General features: G+C 49.8%; 1 protein-coding gene across 1 annotated transcript in view; it reads left to right on the top strand.

Annotated features, from left to right (window-relative positions):
* The window catches only part of BRWD1 (bromodomain and WD repeat domain containing 1), a 1,722,898-nt gene that overhangs the window by 1,090,836 nt on the left and 604,743 nt on the right, over nucleotides 1–27,319 (top strand). Inside the window, exon 24 of the mRNA XM_069202575.1 lies at nucleotides 19,145–19,261. Within this exon, the coding sequence (XP_069058676.1) occupies nucleotides 19,145–19,261 (117 nt within the window). The remainder of the gene's footprint in view (nucleotides 1–19,144; nucleotides 19,262–27,319) is intronic.

Below are 27,319 nucleotides of genomic sequence, written 5' to 3'. Positions count from 1 at the left end.
CTGTGGCCCAGTACGTACAGGTTTAGCTACATACAATAATTCTCCTGATGGATAGTGTCCTGCTTCCTGTATGCTTTTAAAAAAACAACAAAACATTATCAGCTAGACCAAAGACACGCTCTCCAAGGGGCAAAGCAGCTACTGCCGTGTTAATGAGAAATCTCCCTGTAGCTGAAATTTTCAAGGCAGCTACATGGAGATCTGTTCACACGTTCACTAAGCACTACTGCTTGGACTCGGATGCCATAACAGATGCTCAAGTAGGACAGACTTCCCTTAGGTATTTATTTGTTTAAATGACTAGATTACTCATTCCTCCGTTTTTTCCACATCACTTGGTGGGGATGGGCTTGATACTCTATTCAGTGCTTATGGCCATCAGTGGAGATCCCTTAAGAGAGAAGGAATGGTTTCTTACCTGAAATCTCAATCCTCTCCTAAGGGAATCTCCATTTAAGTAATAAGCAACCTTCTGCCTCCCCAGGGGATAAGACAAGAGGCAATTATGGCACCTACCTATCACTTACCCATTGTGTCAAAAAGAACTGAAGCAACTGCCACCTGCTGAGCATGATCGGATTCTGGTGGTTCCTGAGTTTTTAAAGGCACAGACTCTCTTTTAAACTCACATCATAGTCTATGGGGCTAAATTGTCCTGCTGTCCTTTATCTTTACTTAACAAAATAGGGTTTGTGAAAGATTTAAGCTGTTTTTCAAAACAATAGCTTTAACTTATAAGTAGATTTGAATTGTGGCCCATTTTTAAGTACAATATGAAGAATTGGGCCATTGTAACGTGTTCCTAAAGGTTGCATAATGCTGTTTATCTTAAGTGACTATTCAGGCCTTCCTGAAAAAAGCTAACATTGTAGGAGGCTGCCTCAGTATATTGTGTCCACCTATAGGTGAGGCACCCTGTTCTGAGTCCAGGTAACCCTTAGTGATAGTGTAGGCGACTCTAGATAACCAGAGCTTTCATTGGGGTAGGTGTGGAGAGCAGCTAAGGCTTATCCAGGAGCTTGTAAAGTGGTTGCAAATACCACACAGGTCAGTCAGTGAAGAACAGGAAAGAACCACACACGTGTTAGAAAAATATGTAATATTTATTATAACACACACTAATGAACTAACTTTGGTATATCTCCTAAGTGGTGATATGGTCATACACAAATATATTTAGTACCAGGTAAGTAAAGGCATAAAATAACATGTGCCCCCATGGGGGTGGTGGGGAATCAATCAATCAGACAATTTGTAAAGTGCGCTACATACCCGTGAGGGTTTCAAGGCGCTGGGGGCGAGGGGGGGGGTGAGGTGCAGCTACTGCTCACCGAGCCAAGTCTTGAGGAGTTTTCTGAAGGAAAGAAGGTCCTGGGTCTGTCGTAGATCCGGCGGGAGGGTGTTCCAGGTCTTGGCGGCGAGGTACGAGAATGATCTGCTGCTGGAAGATTTCCGTCGGATGCGGGGGATGGAGGCGAGGGCGTGGTTGGCGGAGCGGAGATGTCGGGTGGGGGTGTAGAAGCTGAGTCAACAAGGACAAACCATATACTAAAAAAAAAATGGTATGTGAAAACCACACCCAATCCACACTACCACCCAAAGACCCTTAGGACTGGGGAAGTGCTAAAACCCCAAAGTTTAGTAGGTAGGTTTCCACAGGCGCCCATGGCAGAGTAGACATCTCAGGTTCGTGTCCATCGGCTAACGTGGGGGAAGTCGCAGTTGGAGTTTTCGTGTTTTAGGACCCTTGCCAGAGGACCCCGAGGAAACCCGTTGGGACAGGGGAGGTTGGATAGTGTCCCCACCTGTGAATACCGAGAACAGTGGTGTACCTACACCTGGAGCCCAGGTGCATAGGGGTGAAGTTATGTCGGAACCTCCTGCTGAAGTCAGTGGTGACCTTGGTTGTCCAGTTGCTGTCGTGACCCGTGGGCCATGTTGGTGGAACCAAGGCATGCATTCTGGATGAAGAGGACCTGAGGAGAGACAGACAAACCCGCCCAGTGGTATCCAGGCAGTGCAGGAGGACAGTGCCCACCCTTCTCTGTGATATTTCCTGAAAAACGGTGAACAATGAATTGCAGCTGTGGAGTACAGATGATGCAAGAGGATCCCAAGAGTCATCCCCGGGCTGTCCCACACTGGTCGTTGGCTTGCAGAAGGGGTCACTGGTCAGCAGGACCACCAACAAGCCTTGGCAAAGGCAAGAAGAGTTTTTCGAGTTTTGGGGACCTGCATGGTCCAGATGACCCAACCTTGACAGGTACATCAGGGCTGGGCCTGAGCTGTCAGGAGAGCCTGCAGGAATCGGTGAAACTCCCCCAGCAGGACTCTCTGGCAGCAGGCACAGGGAGCCCTCAGCAGCACAGCAAAGAGGGGATGCCCACGTCGCAGGAGTTGCAGAGAGGATAGCGTTCTTGGAGCTGGAGAGTACGTGAGGCTGTGGTTTCTTGTAGCTAGGAGGTCTCTTTGGACTGAAGAGCCAACAAGCCTTGGCAACGACAAGCAGATGCAGTTCACTGGGGTTCCTGTGAGGGACCACAAGCTTTCCAGTTGCAAGGGAGATAGGTTAGACCTCTTGAGAACCACAGAACTGCCACCTGTGTTGCAGAGCCTTAAAAAGTCTGTGGGACAGCAGGATCCACGAGCCGTTCAAAGTCGTTGAAGGGCCTGAGGATGCAGGGGAGTGCTCCTTCACTCCAAGGGAGATTACTTCTAGCTTTCCTGAGTGCCAGCAGAGTCCCAGTGACTGAAGGATGCACGACCACTGGGTTGCAGAAGTCTTTGAAGAAAGAAGAAACAAAGTTGGAGCAGGAGGCCTCCTACTGGTTACAAGTTTGATCTTGGTTCCTGAAGTACAGTAGTGGCTCTGGTGTCCAGGTTGCAGAAGTGTCTTGCAGATGAGACTTGCTGACAGTTCCTGAAACCTTGCAGACGTCTGGGGACCCACCCTCGGGGTAGCTCCTAAGTAACCCTGAAAGCGTGTTGGACACTATCTGCATTGACCCACCTATCAGAGGAGGTCACGGACATCACCCACCTGGACTAACCAGTCAGATATTGTAGGAAAATGCCACTGTTAGCATAGTCACCCCTGTTCTCCCCCTCATCCCCCCCCAACCACCTTTTTGCCTAGTGTTGATGCCAGCTTTGATTGTAAGTGTGCTGGAACCCTGCTAACCAGGCCCCAGCACCAGTGTTATTTTCCTAAAACTGTACCTTTGTTTCCACAGTTGGCACAGTCCTGGCACACAGTGAAGTCCCTTGTAAAAGATACCACTGGTACCAAGGGCCCTGTTGCCAGGGAAGGTCCAAAAGGGCTGCAGCATGTATTATGCCACGCTCAGGCACCCCTCACTCAGTACATGCACACTGCTTTGCAGCTTGTGGGTGCTGGTGGGGGGAGAAGACAGTCGACATGGCATGCCCCTCAGAGTGCCATGCCCACAAACCACTGCCTGTGGTATAGGTAAGTTACCTCTCTAGCAGGCCTTACAGCCCTAAGGCAGGGTGCAAATACCACAGGTGGGGGCATAGCTGCATGAGCACTATTCCCCTACAGTGTCTAAGCCAATTCTTAGACATTGTAAGTGCAGGGTAGCCATACTGAGTATATGGTCTGGGAGTTTCTCATTACGAACTCCACGGCACCATAATGGCTACACTGAATACTGGGAAGTTTGGTATCAAACGTCACAGCACAATAAACCCACATGATGCCAGTGTGGGATTTATTGAAAATTGCACACAGCGGGCATCTTAGAGTTGCCCCTGTATGTTAGCCTAACTGCTAGTGCAAGGCTGACTGGTCTATGCCAGCCTGCCACTTCCAGACAAGTTTCTGACCACATGGAGTGAGTGCCTTTGTGCACTCTGTAGTCAGAAACAAAGCCTGTCCTGGGTGGAGGTGCTTCACACTTCCCCCTGCAGGACCTCAAAGGCTCAAGCCTGGTGTTACAGTGCCCCAGGGCACTCTAGCCAGTGGAAATGCCCGCCCACCGGACAAGCCCCCACCTTTTGACGGCAAGTCCAGAGGGATAATGAGTCACCACCCGCTCAGCCAGGACCACCTCTAAGGTGTCCAGAGCTGAAGTGCCCCCCCCCCCTCTTCCTGAGAAATCCTCCATCTTGCCTTGGAGGATTAGGACCAATAGGGATAGGGATGTGCCCCCCCCCCCCGAGAGGGAGTTGACACACGGAGGGTGTAGCCACCCTCAGGGAGAGTAGCCATTGGCTACTGCCCCCTGACCCCAACACACCCTAAATTTAGTATTTAGGGGCATCCATGAACCCAGCTCTTCAGATTCCTGACGACCTCAGAAAAGGGCTGCTAACAACCGTGCAGAGAAGAGAAGGAGACAACAACTGACTTGGCCCCAGCCCTCCCGGCCCGTCTCCTGCTTCAAAAAGCTGCAAGAGAAGAAGCAACGCATCCTGCTGGACCTGCGACCCCTGAAAAGCCCCCGGGGGACTGCCTTCACCAACACCAAGGAACTTCTGTGGACAGCGGCTCTGTCCTACAAGAAACCATCTCTAAAGGGACTCTCACCTCACTCCAGGGGCGTGAGTCCAGCTACTCTGCACCTGACTGTAGGAGGCTGGCCTGGCTTATAGTGGGTACCAGATGGTACTTACACCTTGTGCCAGGTCTAGTTATCCCTTATTAGTAGATTACTAGTGTTCTAGCAGCTTAGGCTGATAGAGGTAGCTATAGCAGAGCAGCTTAGGCTGAACTAGGAGACATGCAGAGCTCCTACTATACCACTTATATCATATAGCACTATATCATAAGAATCACAATACTCAGAGTTACTAAAAATAAAGGTACTTTATTTTAGTGACAGTATGCCAAAAATATCTGAGGATATACTCCCTTATGATGTAAGTAAAATACTCAAAATATACACACAAACCAAAATCAGGTAAGTAAAACAGTGAAGTAGTGTAAACACTGTTGAATATAATAGGATGCAATAGGCCTGGGGGCAACACAAACCATATACTAAGAAAGTGGAATGTGAACCACTTAGGGACCCCAGGCCTAGTGTAGTGTGTAGAGGGTCGCTGGGAGTGTAAGAAAACACTAAGGGTGTCCAAGATACCCCACCCCAAGACCCTGAAAAGTAGGAGTAAAGTTACCCTACTTCCCCAGAAACACACTAAAGTCGTGATAAGAGATTCTGCAAAGACCACAACTGACTGCAAAACACTGAAGACGGATTCCTGGACCTGAGGACCTGTAAAGGAAGGGGACCTGTCCAAGGGTCATGAAATTGTCCGGGGGGGGGCAGGAGCCCACAAAACCCCGGAAGAAGGTGCAAAATGCCTGCCTGTGGGTGGAAGAAGCTGTAGATTCTACAACAACGGAAGGTGCCAGGAACTACTCGTTTGCCAAGAAGATGTCCCACGGTGTGCTGGAGGATGCAGAGTTGTTTCCATGCAGAAAGACTTCAAACAAGCCTTGCTAGCTGCAAAGGTCGCGGTTGAAGGAAATGGGTGCTGCCCGGGCCCAGGCTGGACCAGGAGGTCGCCCCTTGGAGGAGGAGACAGACGGGGCGCTCAGCAACACAGAGAGCCCCCCGCAGAAGAAGGCCGCACCTGCAGAAGCACTTGAACACGGGTTCAAGAAAACTGAGCCCTGCGGTCGTCTCAACACTACAAAGGAGGGTCCCATGAAGCCGGTGGTCAACTCAGCGAGTTGAGCAGTGCAGGATGGAGTGCTTGGGACCTGGGATGTGCTGTGCCAAAGGATTCCTTGCAAAAGTGCACAGAAGCCCTAGTAGCAGTACACAGGATTACTGTCTGGTGTGGGGAGGCAAGGACTTACCTCCACCAAATTTGGACAGAAGGGCCACTGGACTGTCGGGGACACTTGAATCCAGCTCCTGTGTTCCAGGGACCATGCTTGTCAAGATGAGGGGACCCAGATGACTGGTGATGCAGAAGTTTAGTGCCTGCGTTGCCTGGGGGAAGATACCGTCGACCCACAGGAGATTTCTTCTTGGCTTCCAGTGCAGGGTGAAGGCAGACAGCCCTCAGAGCATGCACCACCAGGAAACAGTCGAGAAAGCCGGCAGGATGAGGCACTACAATGTTGCTGGTAGTCTTCTTGCTACTTTGTTGCGGATTTGCAGGCGTCCTGGAGCAGTCAGCGGTCGATCCTTGGCAGAAGTCGAAGAGAGAAGTGCAGAGGAACTATGGTGAGCTCTTGCCTTCGTTATCTGGCGAGATACCCACAGGAGAGACCCTAAAGAGCCCTCGGAGGAGGATTGGCTCCAGAGAAAGGTAAGCACCTATCAGGAGGGGTCTCTGACATCATCTGCTGGCACTGGCCACTCAGAGCTGTCCATTGTGCCCTCACAGCTCTGCATCCAAGATGGACTTTGTGTCAAAACACTAGATGGTTGGATACATGGCAGTGGTGTAAATTATGATGGGCTGTATAACTTGTTCACGAAAGAACATCTGTTAAGTAATTGTTTCAATGACAAACTGCATCAGTCCAATTTCTCCACAAGAATTGGGAAAGAAGGCAGACCATTGGGTCAAGATTAGGGTGACCAAGACTTCCACAGGGGGTGACCAATAGAAAGGGGTCACAAAGGCTTTCACCCCCCTCCCCCTCCCCCCCGGGGAAGAGTGTTGAGACATCCAAGGGGAAAATTAAAGAGTCTTCTACAGGGCCCCAAAAACCTTCTCAGGAGGGTGGGTCCAAAGCCTCATCACAATTCTTATTTGGTTACAAGGGTAAACCTTTGATCCCAAAAAGGCCTGGTGTCGCATCTGTACTCATCATAGACACCAAACTGGAGACTAGGCCTGTCCCAAGAAAAGCCCCACAACTACTACTCCAGTTAGCACTGGAATAGCCAGTATCCAAGTGGGATCAACAGTGTGCCCAGAGCAAATCAGGGTTCACACTGAAGCTATATTAGTCTCAGATGGTGGGATGGACCTAGCCACACTTGCTGCCTGGCCAAGTAACATGCAAAAATACAGGCAGCAGCTCTTAATCAATGGGACTAGAGTAGAAGCCCTGAGGGATACAGGTGCCGGTGTCACAGACAGACTGGTTTCCCCAAGACAATATACCTGGCTGGACAGAAATATCCAGACACCAATGCGGACAATCAGACTAAAGTCCATCCCATGGCAATGGTATCTTTAGAATGGGGAGGGGTCACTGGCCTGAAACACTTGGTAGTCTCTTCTTCAATCCTAGTAGAATGTCTGTTTGGAAATGATCTGGAGTCTGGAGGTAGAACTCAAAACCCATGCAGCTATGCTGGGTATCCCTAAACTGGTGTGTGTCAAGACAAGGGCACAGTGCAGGGCTCAGGGTAAAAAAGAAGTGTTGAAATGTGGAATAATGTCCCAACCTTCCAAGAGAAAAGGAAAGAAGACTGGGGAACCAGCTTCAACACACCACAAGAAACTGAGCCTTTCTTCCGAGGAAGAGGTTCTATCCCCTGAGGGAACTGAGTCCATGGAGCTAGGACCTTACCAGGTCGAGCTCTTGGGCCCAGGGGGACCCTCAAGGGAACAGCTGTGTAAGGGACAAGAAACATGTCCCTCTTGAAGGCCTAAGACAGCAAGCAGCTGAGCAAGAAAAAGTAAATGTCAGTGGAACTCACAGGGTCTATTGGGAAGATGGACTACTTTACACTGAGGCAAGAGATCCAAAACCTGGTGCCACTAGGAGAGTGGTAGTGCCTCTGGAGTTTAGGGAGTTCATTCTGACATTAGCCCATGACATTCCCCTTGCTGGGCATTTGGGACAAACCAAGACATGGGAGATATTAGTCAACCATTTCTACTGGCCCAATATGTCCCAGAAGGTAAAAGAGTTTTGCACCTCCTGTGTCACCTTTCAAGCCAGTGGTAAGACAGGTGGCCATCCACAGGCCCCCCCTCATTCCACTTCCAGTGGTGGGGGTCCCCTTTGAAAGAGTGGGAGTGGACATAGTAGGTCCACTTTAACCTCCCACGGCATCCGGGAACCAATATATCCTAGCAGTAGTGGATCATGCTACTGGGTACCCTGAGGCAATTCCCCTTAGGTCCACTACTGCCCCTGCAGTATCCAAAGCACTCATAGGTATTTTTACTAGAGTGGGATTTCCTAAGCAGGTGGTTTCTGACAGAAGTACCAACTTCATGTCAGCTTACCTGAAACATATGTGGAATGAGTGTGGGGTGACTTACAAATTCACAACACCATACCATCCCATCCACAAACCAATGGTGTTGTTGAGCGATTCAACAAGACATTGAAGGGCATGATCATGGGGCTCCCTGAAAAACTCAAAAGGAGTTGGGAAGTCCTCTTGCCATGCCTGCTTTTCACCTACAGAGAGGTGCCACAGAAGGGAGTAGGGTTTTCCCCCTTTGAACTTCTGTTTGGCCGTCCTGTTACGGGACCACTAGCACTTGTAAAAGAAGGCTGGGAGAGACTTCTCCATGAGCCTAAACAAGATGTGGTGGACTATGTACTAGGCCTATGTTCAAGGATGGAAGAGTACAGGGAAAAAGCAAGCAAAACCCTTGAGGCCAGCCAACAGCTCCAGAAGATGTGGTATGACCAAAAGGCTGCTATGGTTGAGTTTCAGCCCGGGCAGAAAGTCTGGGTTCTGGAACCTGTGGCTCCAAGGGCACTTCAGGACAGATGGAGTGGCGCTTACCCATTGTAGAGAAGAAGAGTCCGGTTACCTACCGGGTGGACCTAAGCACTAGAAGGACCCCCAGGAGGGTGATCCATGTGAACCGCCTCAAACTCTTTCATGATAGGGCAGATGTAAAATGTTAATGGTTACAGATGGGGACCAGGAAGTAGAGAGTGAACCTCTCCCTGATCTTCTCTCCACTGACCCTAAAGAGGGCTCAGTAGATGAAGTGATCTATTCAGACACCCTCGCTGGCCAACAGCAGGCTGACTGCAGGAAAAACCTCCAGCAGTTTGCTGAGCTCTTTTCTTTAACCCCTGGTCAGACACACCAGTTTACCCATGATGTGGACACAGGAGACAGCATGCCTGGCAAAAACAAAATATTTAGACAGTCTGACCAAGTTAAGGAAAGCATCAAAGTGGAAGTCCACAAGATGCTGGAGTTGGGATTGATTGAGCACTCTGACAGTCCCTGGGCTGGCCCAGTGGTCTTGGTCCCCAAACCTCACAGGATAGATGGCAAGAGAGAGATGAGGTTTTGTGTGGACTACAGAGGGCTTAATTCTATCACCAAGATAGATGCTCACCCCGTTCCAAGGGCAGATGAATTAACTGACAAATTGGGTGCTGCCAAATACTTAAGTACCTTTGACTTAACAGCATGGTACTGGCAAATAAAAATGGCACCTGGAGCAAAAGAGAAAACCGCATTCTCTACACCTGATGGACACTACCAGTTTACTGTGATGCCCTCTGGCTTAAAGAATGCCCCTGCCACCTTCCAAAGGTTGGGAAATCAAGTCCTTGCTTGCTTGTAGTCCTTTAGTGCAGCTTAGCTTGATGATATTGCTGTCTTCAGCTCCAACTGACAGGATCACCTGGTCCACCTGAAGAAGGTTTTGCAGTCCCTGCAAGCAGCAGGCCTCGCTATCAAGGCATCTAAATGTCAGATAGGGCAGGGTATTGTGGTTTACTTGGGACACCTTGTAGGTGGAGGCCAATTTCAGCCACTCCAAACCAAGATCCAGACTATTCTGGCCTGGGTAGCTCCAAAAACCCAGATTCAAGTCAGGGTATTCCTTGGCTTGACTGGGTACTATAGGAGGTTTGTGAAGGGTTATGGATCAATAGTGACACTGTTCATAGAACCGACCTGTAAGAAAATGCCCAAGAAAGTGAACTGGACCATGGACTATCAAAAGGCCTTTGACACCCTGAAGCAAGCAATGTGTACAACACCAGTTTTGAAAGCTCCAGATTACTCTAAGCAGTTCATTGTGCAGACGCATGCCTCTGAACATGAGATAGTAGCAGTCCTGTCTCAAACAAATGATGATGGCCTTGACCAGCCTGTTGCTTTCATTAGCAGGAGGTTACTCCCCAGGGAGCAGTGTTGGAGTGCCATTGAGAGGGAGGCCTTTGCTGTGGTCTGGTCCCTGAAGAGACCATACCTTTTTGGTACTCACTTCATAGTTCAAACTGACCACAGACCTCTCAGATGGCTAATGCAAATGAAAGGAGAAAACCCTAAACTGTTGAGGTGGTCCGTAGCCCTACAGGGAATGGACTTTTTAGTGGAACACATCCCTGGGACCTCCAAAATCGATACGCTAGTGGTGGACCTGGGACTGCTGAGAGAGGACCAATGCCAACTGGCAGAAAGAATAACAACAACCGTAAGAACCGCGGAGGAGCTTGGGCCCGAGCTCGTGACTGCCCTTGAGAAGCAAGTCGAGACACTCCTGGTCCGCGCCGAGGACGCCGAGAACAGATCACGTAGGAACAATATTCGGGTAGTTGGCCTGCCCGAAAAAGTTGAACAACAAAACTTGCCTGAGTATCTAGAGCGATGAATAGCTGAGGCGGTGGTGCCCCCTGGCCTCTCAGCCTTCTTTGCCTTCGAGACGCCACACAGGGTGCCGGCGAGGGTTCCTTCTCCGGGGGCCCCGCTGAGACCAGTGGTGGCTCAGCTACTGCACTTTAAAGACCGTGATCCTATACTTAGACAGGCTAGGAAGGCAGGGGAACTAAGAGTGGAGAACAATATAGTGCGAATTTTCCCAGACTTCTCCCGTGAAGTGCAGAAGCAAAGAGCAACTTATCTGAAGGTCAAGAAGCATTTACGAACATTAAATATCCATTAGGGTATGCTTTTCCCCTCCACGCTGAGAGTATCGGACGGCAGAGGAGCAAGATTTTTTCGCACACCCCAAGGGGCAAGAGCCTGGATGGATGAGCGACAGGGCCCTACAGGAGCAGGAACACCCTAAGGGCCCAGACCCCAAAGTAGTTGGCCCCGAGCTGGCAGGCCCAAGTTGGGGGGAACAGCACCCACCTTGGAGGAGAGCTGGAAGGTACGACAGCGAGCCACAGTGGCTGTGGTATCACTGAGTGGAGGGGACACTAGCCCGTGTTCCGCGGTGACACGGAAAGGAGCGCATGGGGCGGACTCCGACCTGAATCTGAGAGTTCAGCGGCTACAAGCGTGGACCTGCCGGTGGTGATGTCAGGAACCTCTGAGGATATAATATGACCCGACACCACAAATTATCCATGAAGCTCTGGAGCAGCGACGCTACAGAGTATTGATATAATGCTGGGTAGCTCGGTCCACAGGATGGAAACGGGGGCCACCCTGGAGCTGGTAGCTCCACCTGAAAGGAGCACCCTTTTCACTCACACAATAAGCATTGACTTTGGTTAGTAACAGTTTGGATCGGGGACTGTTCTCATGCCTTTCCTGAGGAAGGGGAGTTGGGGAAGTTTTTGTTAGTCTTTGGGGAACCCGCCAAATACCACACCTATGGGGGAGGTATGATCCTAACTACTGCTGCCCTGATGTGGCTAAACGCGGGAGGACGCGCAAAGACATAACAGTGCTGATCATTCCCTATGAGTAGTCTACAGGAATACAAAGTGATTTCTTGGAACATAAGGGGCATGCATAATATGGCTAAACAATACAAAGTCTACTCCTACCTACGTAGGAGGGGTGCACATATAGCAGTGCTACAGGAGACTCACCTGGCGGCGGCGGAGGGCATGGCGCTGCAGAGGAGAGAGAGGGGCCAAGTATTTTATACAACCTACTCAGCATATGCAAGGGGCATCCTAGTATGGATAAGACCAGGAGTACCGTTTCAAATGACCAACATACTAATTGATCCAGACAGGCGGTATGTGGTGGTTACAGGCCGATTGGGATGGCGGTACCTTGTGCTGATAAACATATAAGCACCTAAATATAGATCAGGGAACATTTCTAGATCAGCTATCGCACACACTAGCTCCTCACTTGCTACATGCAGTGCTGATTGGGGGAGATTTCAATTGCTTGGCCAACCCGGGGTTTGACAGATCCCACCCTCCATTGCGGGATTCTTCAGTGAACTCCCTACCTAAAAAAAAATTCCTAGAGTGGCAATCTGGATGGCAGCTGTTAGACTCATGGAGGTCCCTAAATCCCCAGGCCAGGGATTATTCTTACTATTACGCAATGCACGATCTGCATGTGCGAGTGGACACCTTCCTGTGCATGCCAGAAGTGCACACTCAGATACGGGACATAGAGTATTTGGGAACCCTCTCCAATTACAATCCCGTACTATTGCATTTGCCATGGACACAGACTAAACCCTGCATACCCACCTGGCGCCTTAAACCCGATTCACTTGAAGACCCTATATACCGTGACCAAATAAGGGGACATATTACGCTGTACTTTGAGGACGATGTGGCTACGGCCCCCTCCCCTCAAACAGTATGGGAATCATTCAAGGTGGTGATACGAGGACGCTGTATAGCGGCGTCAATGGGGGATATGAAAACTTTATTACAAGATGTTGATTTAGCTGAGAAAGATCTCCGATCTGTAGAGAAGTTGACACCAGAACGCCCTGAATTGCAGGGGGTGCTCCGCGAGGCCAGAGAGAGGCTCGCTGAGTATACAGAGAAGCTCTGCTGCTTTGATTTCAAGAATTACATGGCAAGGGCACACGCGGAGATGGATAAGGCAGGCGCGTTACTGGCATGGTTGGCCGACCCTACTAAGCGGGGTTCCCCCATCACAGATATTAACACACCTTCGGGGACCAGGCTCTGCAGACAGACCAAAATCAAACTTCACTTCATCAAATACTACACCACCCTCTATACTAGCACACCACATGGGGAAGGAGAGGACATACGGCATTCCTGGATGCACTGCCACAACAGCGACGCAGAGAGGGACATACGGGGGGGGCTACATTGAGACGTCAGAAATTAAAGACGCCATCATCAAAGGATTGGCTAGGGGGAAGACTCCTGGGACAGATGGCCTGCCAATTGAGTTTTATGCCACATACGCACAGGAACTGACCCCTACACTAGCACACCAGGACAATGAGGCACGTGCAATGAAACACCTCACACACTCCACAGGTGAAGCCCTGATAATCCCTTTGCTGAAACCAGGCAAGCCGCCGGACGACAGCAGAGCTTATAGACCCCTCCCCATGCTAAATTCAGGTTACAAGATCCTAAGCTGGATATTGACAACAAGATTACTCCCCCATATTACCCAATTGGTACACTGTGACCAGGTGGGATTATTCCTACTAGGAACACTGCCCAGAACATACGGTGTGTTATCCATATCACGGACACCATTGCCCCACTCATAGGTGCGGCAGCAGTACTGGCAGTGGATATCGAAAAGGCATTTGACAACCTGGAATGGGATTATTTATATGCGGTGCTGACCGTATATACACGAATCCCAAGGCAAGAGTTAGAACTGGCACCATCATATCAGAGTAGTACTCAGTGGAGAGGGGCACTAGGCACGGCTGCCCTTTATCGCCGTTATTGTTTGCTCTGGCGATGGAGCTGTTGGCTGCCCAGGCATGAACGGCTACCTGGTATCAGGGGTTAATGCAGGGCGCTCGACGTCATGCGATAGCATTATGCACAGACGACCTGCTTCTACTCTTACAGAACACTGTCGGAGAGCTGGAGGGAGCTCAGAGTCTGCTGTCACTATTTGGCCGACTGACAGGCTTGAGCATCAGCTGGCAGAAATTGTTCTTGTTTACCCTGTCAGCAAACTGTGATCCGCCTGTGGAGCTGGAGAACGTAAGGTGGGAACCCCGCTGAATGCCCTACTTGGGAGTTAAAATTTATCACTCCAGATCCAACATACTAGAGGGCAGTATAGGGAGTGCCATCAGGGCCTTAGGAGCCAACATGTGTTTCTGGGGTTCACTCCCACTCTCGGTAGCTGGGCGGATAGCGATCATTAAGATGGTAGCACTGCCAAGGCTATTGTATTATTTTGCAGCCTTGCCGGTTTGGATCCTGGTGGTGGTGTTCAGTGAACTAGACTCTATGCTTACAGCGTGTATCTGGGGTAGAGGGAGACATATGGTGGCATTAACCAGGTTAAAATGACTTCGGGCAGAGGGGGTCTGGCGGTCCCGCACTTCGAGGCCTACTACTTGGCAGCCCAGCTACAATGGCTGACCCGATGGGTGGTGGAGCGAGGGGCTGGGGAGGAAAACGCGGACATTACGCCCCCTCCTCCTCCCTCCCTAACCCCCCCCCCAACCCCCCCCCCCAGGTCGGTACTGGCTAGAGTGTTTTTTGGCTGGGCAGCCATGGATCCCGAGATTACTCCTGGGGTTGGTATTCTATGCCGGTGCTGGAGACGCTGTCTCTGAAGAGCAGGCTTGGCCATGCCATGTGCACCTGAGATCCCATGGCTTGGCTTTAATGGTTGCCCCGGGTGGGAGATTGGAGAGGACTGTTATATTGGAAGGAGGCAGGGGCCTTACAGATGGGGGACTTATACCGTATAGGTAACCTCCTGCCGTTCGAGTACTTCCGACAAGAACATGACCTCCCACAGGGCCATTTCCTGATGCACTGGACGATCACACGCACCATTCGAGTGCACTGGAAGGCTGGCGGCGAGGAACCCATTCCTCATCGCCCCAGCACCTATCTATTAACATCGGATGGGTTAAAGAAAGCCGTCATAGGCTTATATAGAGCAATCTGCGCAGAAGGGCAGAGGCCCCTTGAGGACCTGTGACGTAAATGGGAGGCAGACTTGGGGACCCCAATATTGGAAGGAGATTGGGCCCAAATATTGGAAAGGGTGCCGAAGATATCCAGAAATGTTGGGTTTCAGCTCATGTCTATGTTTTACATAGAGCCTATTTTACCCCGCAAAGACTGTGAGATCATCTCCAGGTACTAGAAGCTAAATGCCCCGGTGTGGGGCAGAGGCAGCAGACTTTATACACGTATGTGTAAGGAAATGCCTCCTTGGCATGGTTACCCCCTGACGTTTTGCCTTTGCTGATGCTAAGTTTTGACTGAAAGTGTGCTGGGACCCTGCTAACCAGGCCCCAACACCAGCGTTCTTTCCCTAAACTGTACCGTTGCTTCCCCAATTGGCACAGCCCTGGCACTCAGATAAGTCCATTGTAACTGATACCAAGGGCCCTGATGCCAGGGAAGGTTTCTAAGGGCTGCAGCATGTCTTATGGCACCCTGGGGACCCTTCCCTCAGCACGTGCACACTGCCTCACAGCTTGTGTGTGCTGGTGGGGAGAAAATGTCTAAGTAGACATGGCACTCCCCTCAGAGTGCCATGCCAACCTCACACTGCCTGTGGCATAGGTAAGTCACCCCTCTAGCAGGCCTTACAGCCCTAAGGCAGGGTGCACTATACCACAGGTGAGGGCATATGTGCATGAGCACTATACCGCTACAGTGTCTAAGCAAAACCTTAGACATTGTAAGTGCAGGGTAGCCATAAGAGTATATGGCCTGGGAGTTTGTCAGACACAAACTCCACAGTTCCAAAATGGCTACACTGAAATCTAGGAAGTTTGGTATCAAACTTTTCAGCACAATAAATGCACACTGATGCCAGTGTGAAATTTATTGTAACATACACCCAGAGGGCATCTTAGAGATGCCCCCTGAATACCAATCCGACTTCTAGTGTGGAGCTGTCCAGTTTCTGCCAGCCTGCCACAACCAGACGAGTTGCTGGCCACATAGGGAGAGTGCCTTTTTCACGCTGTGGCCAAGAACAAAGCATGCACTGGGTGGAGATGCTTCACACCTCCCCCTACAGGAACTGTAACACCTGGCGGTGAGCCTCAAAGGCTCACCCTCTTTGTTACAGCGCCCCAGAGCATCCCAGCTAGTGGAGATGCCCGCCCCTCCGGCCACTGCCCCCACTTTTGGCGGCAAGGCTGGAGGAGATAATTAGAAAAACAAGGAGTCACCTCCCACAAGTCAGGACAGCCCCTAAGGTGCCCTGAGCTGAGGTGACCACTGCCTTTAGAAAACCTCCATCTTAGTTTTGGAGGATTCCCTCAATAGAATTAGGGATGTGCGGCCCTCCCCACAGGCAGGAGGCACAAAGAGGGTGTAGCCACCCTCCAGGACAGTAGCCATTGGCTACTGCCCTCCTGACCTAAACACACCCCTAAATTTAGGGGCACCCCAGAACCCAGGAAATGAGATTCCTGCAACCTACAACAAGGACTGCTGACCTGAAAGCCCTGCAGAGAAGAGGGAAGACAACTGCTTTGGCCCCAGCCCTACCGGCCTGTCTCCTGACTCAAAAACCTGCAACCAGCGACGCATCCGACAGGGACCAGCGACCTCTGAAGCCTCAGAGGACTGCCCTGGACTAAAGGACCAAGAAACTCCCGTGACCAGCGGCACTACTCAGCAACAGCAACTTCTTTGCAACAAAGAAGCAACTTTTAAAGACTTCACATTTCAGCGTGAGACTTCCCACTGCATCCGACACCCCCGGCTCGAGATCCAGAGAACAAACACCACAGGGAGGACTCCCTGGCGACTGCGACCCAGGGAGTAGCCCGAGACGACCCCTCGGACCCCCCAGGGACGCCTGCAGAGAGAATCTTGAGGGCCCCCCCCTGACCGCGACTGCCTGTAGCAAGGGACCGGACGTCTGGGCCAAGCACTGCACCCGAAGGCCCCAGGACCTGAAGGAACTGAACCAAAGTGCAAGAGTGACCCCCCAGGCGACCCTCTGCCTAGCCCAGGTGGTGGCTGTCCCGAGAAGCCCCCCGTGCCTGCCTGCACCGCTAGAGTGACCCCCGGGTCCCTCCATTGTTTCCTACCTTAAACACGACACCTGCTTTGCACACTGCACCCGGTCGCCCATGTGCCGCTGAGGGTGTTTTTTGTGCCTTCTTCTGTTTAACCCCCCCCCCTGTTACAAAATCCCCCTGGTCTGCCCCCTGAAGACGCAGGTACACCTGCTGGCAGACTGGAACCGGAGCACCCCTGTTCTCCTTAGGAGCATCTGTGTTTTGGACCCTCCTTTGACCTCTGCACCTGACTGGCCCTGAGCTGCAGGTGTGGTAACTGTGAGGTTGCCTCGAACCCCCAACGTGGGCTGCCTATGCCCAGGAACTGAGACTTGTAAGTGTTTTACTTACCTCACAATCTAACCAATACTTACCTCCCCCACGAACTGTTGATTTTTGCACTGTCTACTTTTAAAATAGCTTCTTGCCATTTTAACAAAAACTGTATATGTTCTTGCGCTAATTCAAAGTTCCTAAATTACCTGTGTGAGTACCTTGCATTTTATGTATTTACTTCAAATGTTGAACTTGTGGTTCTAAAAATAAACAAGGAAAATATATTTTTCTATATAGAAACCTATTGGCCTGGAGTTAAGTCTGAGTGTGTGTTCCTCATTTATTGCCTATGTGTGTACAACAAATGCTTAACACTACCCTCTGATAAACCTACTGCTCGACCACACTACCATAAAATAGAGCATTAGAATTATCTGATTTTGCCACTATCTTACCTCTAAGGGGAACTCTTGGACTCTGTGCACACTATTTCTTCCTTTGAAATAGTATATACAGAGCCAACTCCCTACATGCACCAACAAATCTGTTGCTCCCCTCTCTGCCCCTCTATCCGAGGTTCTTTGTTTCATTCTTTCTTTGGCCCAGCAGGGCTCTGCTTTGGGCACCCTTAAAGGGTATTTATCTGCCATTTCAGCCTTCCTTATGTTATCTGCTCAGCCCTCACTTTAAATCTGCTTTTGTGAGTAGATTCCTTTAAGGTCTCGCTATTTATTTCCTCCCAGTCCATTTATCATGCCTCAGTGGGACCTCAATCTTGTCCTTACTTACTTAATGTATACTCCCTTTAAGCCGATGCACAAATTTCCTTTACGGCTCCTCACCTTCAAAACTGTTTTTCTTGTTGCCATTACCTCTGCTCGCAGGGTGAGTGAGCTTCAAACCCTTTTGTCTAAACCTCCATACTTGTTTGTGCACCCTGAAAAGTGGTGTTGCGCACAAAAGCTTCCTTCCTTGCAAAGGTGGTTACGCCTTTTCTTGTTGACCAGTCCATCACCCTGCCTACTTTCTACGCATCCCCTCATCCTTCTCATGAGGAGGAGAGATTCCATCGTCTGGACCCCAAAAGAGCGTTAGCGTTCTATCTAAATCGAAGTAAAGACTTCCGGGTGGACGATCAACTCTGTCGGGCATGTGGGTGGGAAAAAAGGGGAGGCGGTGCAAAAACGTATCATCTCTCGATGGGTACTTCTTTGCATCAAAATGTGCTACGCTTAGGCCAAGAAGAAATCCCTTGAGGGCTTGAGTGCTCTTTCTACCAGAGCAGCTGCTGCTTCCACTGCGTTAGCACGCAGAGTTCCTGTCATGGATATCTGCCAAGCAGCTACGTGGGAGTCCCTGCACACGTTTGCTAAACACTACTGCCTGGGCAGTCAGTTCTGTCGGGACGGCTACTTTGATCGTTCGGTCCTGCAGGACTTCCTAGTATGATATTGGTTTTCAGCCCTACAGCGATGATGGCATTGCTTGGGTACCTATTCTAAGATAAGGAATCTGCAATTAGAAGTCTTTATCAGAAGTACAAGTTACTTACCTTTGGTAACAAAATATCTGGTTGAGACATATTCTAGTTGCAGATTCCTTAACGCGCCCCCATCCTCCCTGCTTGTGAACTGATTTCTAGGGAGAGGGATTCCACCATTCAGGTCCTTAGCTCTGGCGCACCAGTCTCAGTGTTCTTAGAGGCTCTGCGCTTTGGTGTGGAAAGTCGTTAAAAGAAACTGACATCACTGAGCAAAGGCGGCGTTTATGTACTACTCCCGATGTCGTCATAGTGACTACAACACCAACAATGCCCACTGAGTTGACCGATGCCACCTACTGACGCGCAAGGGTATTGCTCGAAGAAAAATCTCCGGATCCAGTAACACCGGGGGGAAATTCTAAGGTAAGGAATTTGCAACTAGATGATTACTCTACCAGCTATTTAGTTTCTGAAAGTAAGTAACTTGTACATTTAGAACATTTGCTACATCCCAAAAAAATCAATGTGTGGTCAATAGTATTGTAAGAAGTATTTTTTTTAATGTAACTAGTTTTCTTTTATTATTTGAACATAAAGAGAACTATTAAAGAACAGTCAGAAAACCAAGAAGTGTCCAGTGCCTGGCAGCCTTCTGCATGGATAACTGATACAATGCCTCGAAAGTCTCCATTTGTTCCTCAGATGGGCGATGAGGTAAGAAATAACTATACTGTAACATACCTATACTTTCCTGTTTTCTTTTTTTAACGTGTAATACCTGTAAAACCTTGTGTAGGAAAATGGCTCCCTGTTGCAGTTAGCCCCCACATTTTTCCTGATATTGATGCTGAGTTGACTGAGAAGTGTGCTGGGACTCTGCTACCCGGCCCCAGCACCAGTGTTCTTTCACCTAAAATGTACCATTGTTTCCACCATTGGCACACCCCTGGCACACAGATAAGTCCCTTGTAAAAGGTACCAGTGGTACCAAGGGCCCTGTGACCAGGGAAGATCCCTAAGGGCTGCAGCATATGTTGTGCCACCCTAAGGGACCCCTCTCCTAACACCTGCACACTGCCATTGTAGATTGTGTGTTGGTGGGGAGAAAAAGGCAAAGTTGGCCTGGCATCTCCCTCTGGATGCCATGCCTACAAAATACTGCCTGTGGCATAGGTAAGTCACCCCACTAGCAGGCCTTACAGCCCTAAGGCAGGGTGCACTATACCACAGGTGAAGGCACAGCTGCATGAGCAATATGCCCCTACAGTGTCTAAGTCTATTATTAGACATTGTAAGTACAGTGTGGCCATATTAAGTATATGGTCTGGGAGTTTGTCAAAATGAACTCCACATCTCCATAATGGCTACACTGAATACTGGGAAGTTTGGTATCAAACTTCTCAGAATAATAAACCGACACTGATGCCAGTATTGGATTTATTAAAAAATGCACACAGAGGGCATCTTAGAGATGCCCCCTGTATTTTACCCAATCCTTCAGTGCAGGACTGACTGGTCTGTGCCATCCTGCTGCTGAGAGACGAGTTTTTGACCCCCTGGGGTGAGAGCCTTTGTGCTCTCTGAGGACAGAAACAAAGCCTGCACTGGGTGGAGATGCTTAACACCTCCCCCCAGCAGGAACTGTAACACTTAGCAGTGAGCCTCAAAGGCTCAAGCTTCGTGTTACAATGCCCCCCAGAGCACTCCAGCTAGTGAAGATGCCCACCCCCTGGACACAGCCCCCACGTTTGGCGGCAAGTCTAGGGGAGATCATGAGAAAAACAAGAAGTCACCACCCACCAGTCAGGACAGCCCCTAAGGTGTCCTGAGCTGAGGTGACCCCTGCCTTGAGAAATCCTCCATCTTGAGTTTGGAGGATTCCCCTAATAGGATTAGGGATGTGCCCCCCTCCCCACAGGGAGGAGGCACAAAGAGGGTGTAGCCACCCTCAAGGACAGTAGCCATTGGCTACTGCCCTCCCAGACCCAAACACACCCCTAAATTCAGTATTTAGGGGCACCCCAGAACCTAGGAAACTAGATTCCTGCAACCTGAAGAAAGGACTGCTGACCTACAAGCCTGCAGAGAAGGGGTAAGACGACAACTGCTTTGGCCCCATCCCTACCGGCCTGTCTCCAACTTCAAAAACCTGCTCCAGCGACGCATCTGACAGGGACCAGCGACCTCTGAAGCCTCAGAGGACTGCCCTGGACTACAGGACCAAGAAACTCCCGTGAACAGCGGCCCTGTTCAAAACCAGCTACTTCTTTGCAACAAAGAAGCAACTTCCAAGGACTTCACGTTTCCCGCCAGAAGCGTGAGACTCTACACTCTGCACCCAATGCCCCCCCGGCTCGACCTGCAGAAAACCAACACCTCGGGGAGGACTCCCCGGCGATTGCGAACCCGTGAGTAACCAGAGACGACCCCCCTGAGCCGCCACAGCGACGCCTGCAAAGAGAATCCAGAGGCTCCCCCTGACTGCGACTGCCTGTAACAAGGGTCCCGACGCCTGGAACCAACACTGCACCCGCAGCCCCCAGGACCTGAAGGAACCGAACTCCAGTGCAGGAGTGACCCCCAGGCGACCCTCTGCCTAGCCCAGGTGGTGGCTACCCCGAGGAGCCCCCCCGTGCCTGCCTGCACCGTTAGTGACCCCCGGGTCCCTCCATTGAAACCTATAGAAAACCTGACGCCTCCTATGCACACTGCACCCGGCCGCCCCTGTGCCTCTGAGGGTGTGTTGCGTGCCTACTTGTGTGTCCCCCAGTGCTCTACAAAACACCTCTGGTCTGCCCCCCCGAGGACCCAAGTACTTACCTGCTGGCAGACTGGAACCGGAGCACCCCTGTTCTCCATAGGTGCCTATGTGTTTTGGGCACCTCTTTGACTTCTGCACCTGACCGGCCCTGAGCTGCAGGTGTGTTAACTGTGGGGTTGCCTTGAACCCCCAACGGTGGGCTGCCTATGCCCCAGAACTGAGACTTGTAAGTGTTTTACTTACCTCCTAACTAATCTTTACTGACCTCCCCAGGAACTGTTGATTTTTGCACTGTGTCCACTTTGAAAATAGCTTATTGCCATTTTTACAAAGACTGTACATGGTATTGTTTTCCTTCAAAGTTCCAAAAGTATCTAAGTGAAGTACCTTACATTTAAAGTGTTTGATGTAAATCTTGAACCGGTGGTTCTTAAAATAAGAAAAGATAATTTTCAATATAAAAACCTATTGGCCTGGAGTAAGTCTGTGAGTGTGTGTTCCTCATTTATTGCCTGTGTGTGTACAACAAATGCTTAACACTACCCTCTGATAAGCCTACTGCTCGACCACAGTACCATAAAATAGAGCATTAGAATTATCTGATTTTGCCACTATCTTACCTCTAAGGGGAACTCTTGGACTCTGTGCACACTATTTCTTCCTTTGAAATAGTATATACAGAGCCAACTCCCTACATGCACCAACAAACTTCCTACACAGATCATCTGCGCAGGTCAGGGATTTCAGTCTTCCCCTACCTAGATGATTGGCTGCTGAAGACTCCTACGCCCCAGGCTCTCGTCATCCACCTCCAGACGACGGCGGACCTCCTGCATTCGCTGGGGTTAACTATAAATGTTCCTGAAGTCACACCTGACTCCCTCTCAGAAGCTCACTTTCATCGGAGCTGTTCTGGACACAGTGCAGTATCTGGCCTATCCTCCCGAACAGCGGGTCCAGGATATTCAGGTTATGATACTGATGTTTCGCCTCTATCCTGGATTTCTGTGAGACAGACTCTGAGGCTGTTGGGACTCATGGCTTACTGCATCCTATTGGTCAAGCATGCCAGATGGTGCATGAGGGCTCTGCAGTGGGACCTGAAGTTCCAGTGGGCACAGCATCAGGGAAATCTTACCGATGTGGTTCAGATCTCAGAGGGGACTGCAAAGGATCTGCAGTGGTGGTTAGTGAACTGCGATTGGGTGAAAGGCAGACTCCTCTCCCTTCCGCAACCAGATCTAACAGTAGTGACAGATGCGTCACTTCTGGGATGGGGCGGCCATCCGGGAGAGGTAGAGATCAGAGGTCACTGGTCTCCCGCGGAATCCGGGCTCTACATCAACTTGCTGGAGCTTCCGGCAATCCAACTAGCATTAAAAGCTTTTCTTCTTTTATGAAAGGGAAGGTGGTGCAGGTGTTCATGGACAACACTACCGCAATGTGGTACTGCAACAAGCAGGGCGGTGTGGGGTCGTGGACCCTTTGTCAGGAGGCTTTACGTCTCTGGACATGGCTGGAACAGCAGGGATGACCCTGGTGGTTCAACACCTGGCAGGTTCTCTGGACGAGCTCAGCCGAAAATGCTTAGAGGATCACAAATGATGTCTCCATCCGGAGGTGGCGCAAGGACTCTTTCAGCAATGGGGAGAGCCTTGGTTAGATCTGTTTGCCTCCGTAGAGAACGCGCAATGTCAGCAGTTTTGCGCTTTGGAGTTTCCAAGGGGGCGATCTCTAGGCAACGCTTTTCCTCGCGAGTGGAGTTCAGGCCTCCTGTATGCTTTTCCCCCTATACCACTTCTGCCCAGAGTTCTCAAGAAAATCAAGAACGACCGGGCCCAAGTAATCCTAGTGGCTCCGGATTGGGCACGGAGGGTTTGGTATCCAGAGCTTCTCAAAAGGAGCATCGGTCCTCCAATCAGGCTGCCTCTTCGGGAGGATCTTCTGTTGCAGCAGCAGGGGAACGTTCTCCACCCAAACCTGTCAACTCTGCGCCTTCATGCGTGGAGATTGAGCGGCGACAGTTGATGGTTTATGACCTCCCTCCTGAGGTGTGTGATGTCATTCTGGAAGCCAGGCGTCCCTCTACTAAGTCGAGCTGTGCCTGCCGTTGGAAACGTTTTGTTTCATATTGTACAGAGAGGTCTATTGATCCTCTTTCTTCTTCTCTGTCTAATATCATTTTGTTTATATTATCTCTCGCCCAACAGGGTTCCTCCTTAGGGACTCTCAAGGGCTATCTTGCAGCCTTATTGGCTTTTCTTCAGTTGCCTGATGAGCCATCTTTGTTTACATCACCTACAGTACAGAGATTTTTGAAAGAGCTTGTGCATTTGTTCCCGCCTGTGCCTTTTGTTATGCCCCAGTGGGACCTTAATCTGGTTCTTACTTTCCATATGTGTGCTCCCTTCGAGCCCTCACATAACTGTCCTCTTCGGCTGCTCACTATTAAGACAGCCTTTTTGGTGGCAATTACATCTGCCAGAAGAGTGAGTGAGCTACAGGCTTTGTCATCAAAACCGCCGTATCTCACAATCTTTCCTGAAAAAGTGATTCTCAGAACTCGTGCCTCTTTCCTTCCCAAGGTGGTGACCCCTTTCCTTCTCGGTCAAAATATCACCCTGCCCACCTTCTTTGCACCACCCCATCCCTCTAAGGTAGAGGAGCGTCTCCATCGGCTGGACCCAAAAAGAGCGTTATTGTTCTATCTTGATCGCACTAAAGAGCTCAGGGTGGACGACCAACTCTTTGTGGGGTATGTTGGTGCAAGCAAGGGTCGGGCAGTACAGAAACTATCCATTTCTCGCTGGGTCATTCTCTGTATAAAGATCTGCTACGCTTTGGCAAAGAAGCAGCCTCCTGAGGGCCTAAGAGCTCACTCTACTAGTGGGAAAGCTGCTACCACTTTTTTAATACGTGGTGTACCTGTGGTGGACATCTGTCAGACTGCAACGTGGGCTTCTTTGCACACGTTTGCAAAACACTACTGCCTGGATAGCCAGGTGAGAAGAGAGGGGCATTTTGCCCGTTCTGTCTTGCAGGATTTCCTGGTATAAAAATCTCAGACCCACCGCCATGGGTTATAGCTTGGGTATCTCTTCTAAGGTAAGGAAGCTGCAGCTAGAGGTCTCTATCAGATGAACAAGTTACTTACCTTTGGTAACAAGGTATGTGGTAGAGACTCTATCTAGCTGCAGATTCCTTACACCCACCCAAGCCTCCCTGCTTTGCGGATATTTTATTTATATATATATATATATATATATATATATATGTATGTATGTATATATATATATATATATGTATGTGTATATATATATATATATATATATATATATATATATATATATATATTTATATGTTCGGTGGCATGTGTAGCTGCAGATACAAATGCTGTGCATTATCCTGCCATCTAGTATTGGGCTCGGAGTGTTACAAGTTGTTTTTCTTCAAAGAAGTCTTTTCGAGTCAAGAGACCGAGTGACTCCTCCCTTTCGGCTCCATTGCGCATGGGCGTCGACTCCATCTTAGATTGTTTTCTTTCCTCCATCGGGTTCGGACGTGTTCCTCTTCGCTCTGTATTTCGAATCGGGAAAGTTAGCTAAATTATCGAAAATTTGACGGTATTGTTATCGTTCGGCACCGGGTTAGTGTTATTGTATCGGCACCGACAGCAAGAGCGCTCCAGCGGCCCTTCGGGGCTTCCGTTCTTCACCGAGGCCTGGTCGGCCCGACCACACCCGTCGAAGACTAATGGACCGGACCCACTTCCGCTTCTGTCCTAAGTGTCATTCGAAGTATCGTTATGATGTGTTTATCACCTGAACACAGGGAGGATACTTGCAAGGCTTGTCTAGCGTTTCGATCAAAATAGACCCTAAGAGATCGACGAGCAAGAAGACTGCAAATGGCGTTGACACCGAGAGAGCAGCTCGACGTCAAGAAGGAAGAAAAAAGAATCTCCATCCAGGGATCGGACTCGGACGAATCCGAAAGTGACTGAACCTCAACGGTGCAGCGAACAGTGAGCAAACCTGTCCCGTCCAAAATTCTTACAACGTTATTTAAGGCCAAGGGTACGCCACGGCCAACAGGCCATGGCTTAACCCATCAAAAAGAGGCTTAATCACCAAACATCGGCACTCAAAAAGGCCAGGGATTTGCCGAATACTTCTGACTCCGGTCGAGATTCCAGCACCGAACGCGCTCGACACCGAGAGTTCGACTCACCCAAAGTGAGAAAAATATCTTTGGAACCGAAAAAGACTATGGGCCAGATGTAGGTAGCCTTTTGCGCCTCGCAAACATCGAAAAATGCACTTTGCGAGGCGCAAAAGGCCTTCCGCGATGCAGCGTCACATTTTGTGAGTCAGTACCGACTCGCAAAATGTGATTTCCCACTCGCAAATAGGAAGGGGTGTTCCCTTCCTATTTGCGACCGCATCGCGATGTAGAGTTGATTTGTGACCGCGAAAGCGGTCGCAAACCAACTTGCAGTTACCATCCACTTGAAGTGGATGGTAACTCATTCGCAAAAGGGAAGGGGTCCCCTTTGTGAATGCAAAAAAAAACATTTTTTCAGAGCAGGCAGTGGTCCTATGGACCACTGCCTGCTCTTAAAAAAACGAAACTAAATGGTTTCGGTATTTTTTTTTTTTTTCCAGCTCGTTTTCCTTTAAGGAAAATGGGCTGCAAAAAGCACCAAAAAAAAAAACTGCTTTATTTAAAAGCAGTCACAGACATGCTGGTCTGCTGTCTCCAGCAGGCCACCATCCCTGTGAGTGCCTAGACTCGCTATGGGTTAGCAAACTGCGACCCACCTCATTAATATTCATGAGGTGGGTCTTTGCGAACCCATAGCGAGTCCCAGATGGTGTCTGAGACACCTTTCTGCATTTCATTTTGCGAGTTGCAAATTGCGAGTTGCTGGGACTCACAATTTGCAACTCGCAAAATGAAACCTAGCTACATCTGCCCTATATCTGAAACCTCAGTACCGAAAAAAGCGACTTCGGAGCCAAAAAGAAGCTCCTACACAGAAGAGCAAGGACTTTCCAGCCAAATGAAGGAAAGACATAGATTTGAGCAGGAATTAAGTATGGAAGAACCGGACCATACACAAAGAAGATTGCATATCCAGAAAGAGACTTGTAAAATACAAACTCTACCTCCAATCAAGTCTCAAAGGAAACTTGCATTTCAGGCGACAGAAATGCAGCCTAAGGCGAAGGTGGTTAGAGAAAAATCCCCACCACCAAGGTTTTCACCACAACCGTCCCCACCACATTCACCACAACTGTCTCCAGTGGGAACACCTCCAATGCAGTCACCCACACATACAGGGATGACACAACAGGATGATGCTGATGCATGGGACTTATATGATGCACCAGTATCGGATAACAGTCCGGATTGTTATCCAACAAAGCCGTCACCTCCAGAAGACAGTACTGCATATACGCAGGTACTATCCAGGGCAGCTGCATTCCACAACGTAGCAATGCATTCAGAGCCAATAGAGGATGACTTCTTGTTTAACACCTTAGCAGCCACCCACGCTTCATATCAGAGTCTGCCAATACTCCTGAGTATGCTCAAACACGCAAAACAAGTATTCCAGGAGCCAGTTAAAGGAAGGGCTATTACGCCTAGGGTTGAGAAGAAGTACAAGCCTCCCCCAACGGATCCTGTGTTCATAACACAACAACTTACACCGGACTCAGTGGCTGTAGTAGGAGCAGCAAGAAAGAGAGCAAACTCTCAATCGTCAGGAGACGCTTCACCGCCTGGCAAAGAGAGCAGAAAGTTTGACGCAGCGGGCAAACGAGTGGCAGCACAAGCAGCCAATCAATGGCGGATTGCTAATTCGCAAGCCCTACTTGCTCGCTACGACAGGGCACAATGGGACGCGATGCAATACATAATACAGCACTTGCCCAAAGAACACCAAAAACGTGCCCAACAGGTTGTGGAAGAAGGACAGGCCATATCCAACAACCAGATAAGGTGCG

This window comes from Pleurodeles waltl, chromosome 8 (genome assembly GCF_031143425.1).
Source record: "Pleurodeles waltl isolate 20211129_DDA chromosome 8, aPleWal1.hap1.20221129, whole genome shotgun sequence".
Taxonomy (NCBI): domain Eukaryota; kingdom Metazoa; phylum Chordata; class Amphibia; order Caudata; family Salamandridae; genus Pleurodeles; species Pleurodeles waltl.
The sequence above is the reverse complement of the archived record's forward strand: the minus strand, read 5'-3'. Positions and strand labels throughout refer to the sequence as shown.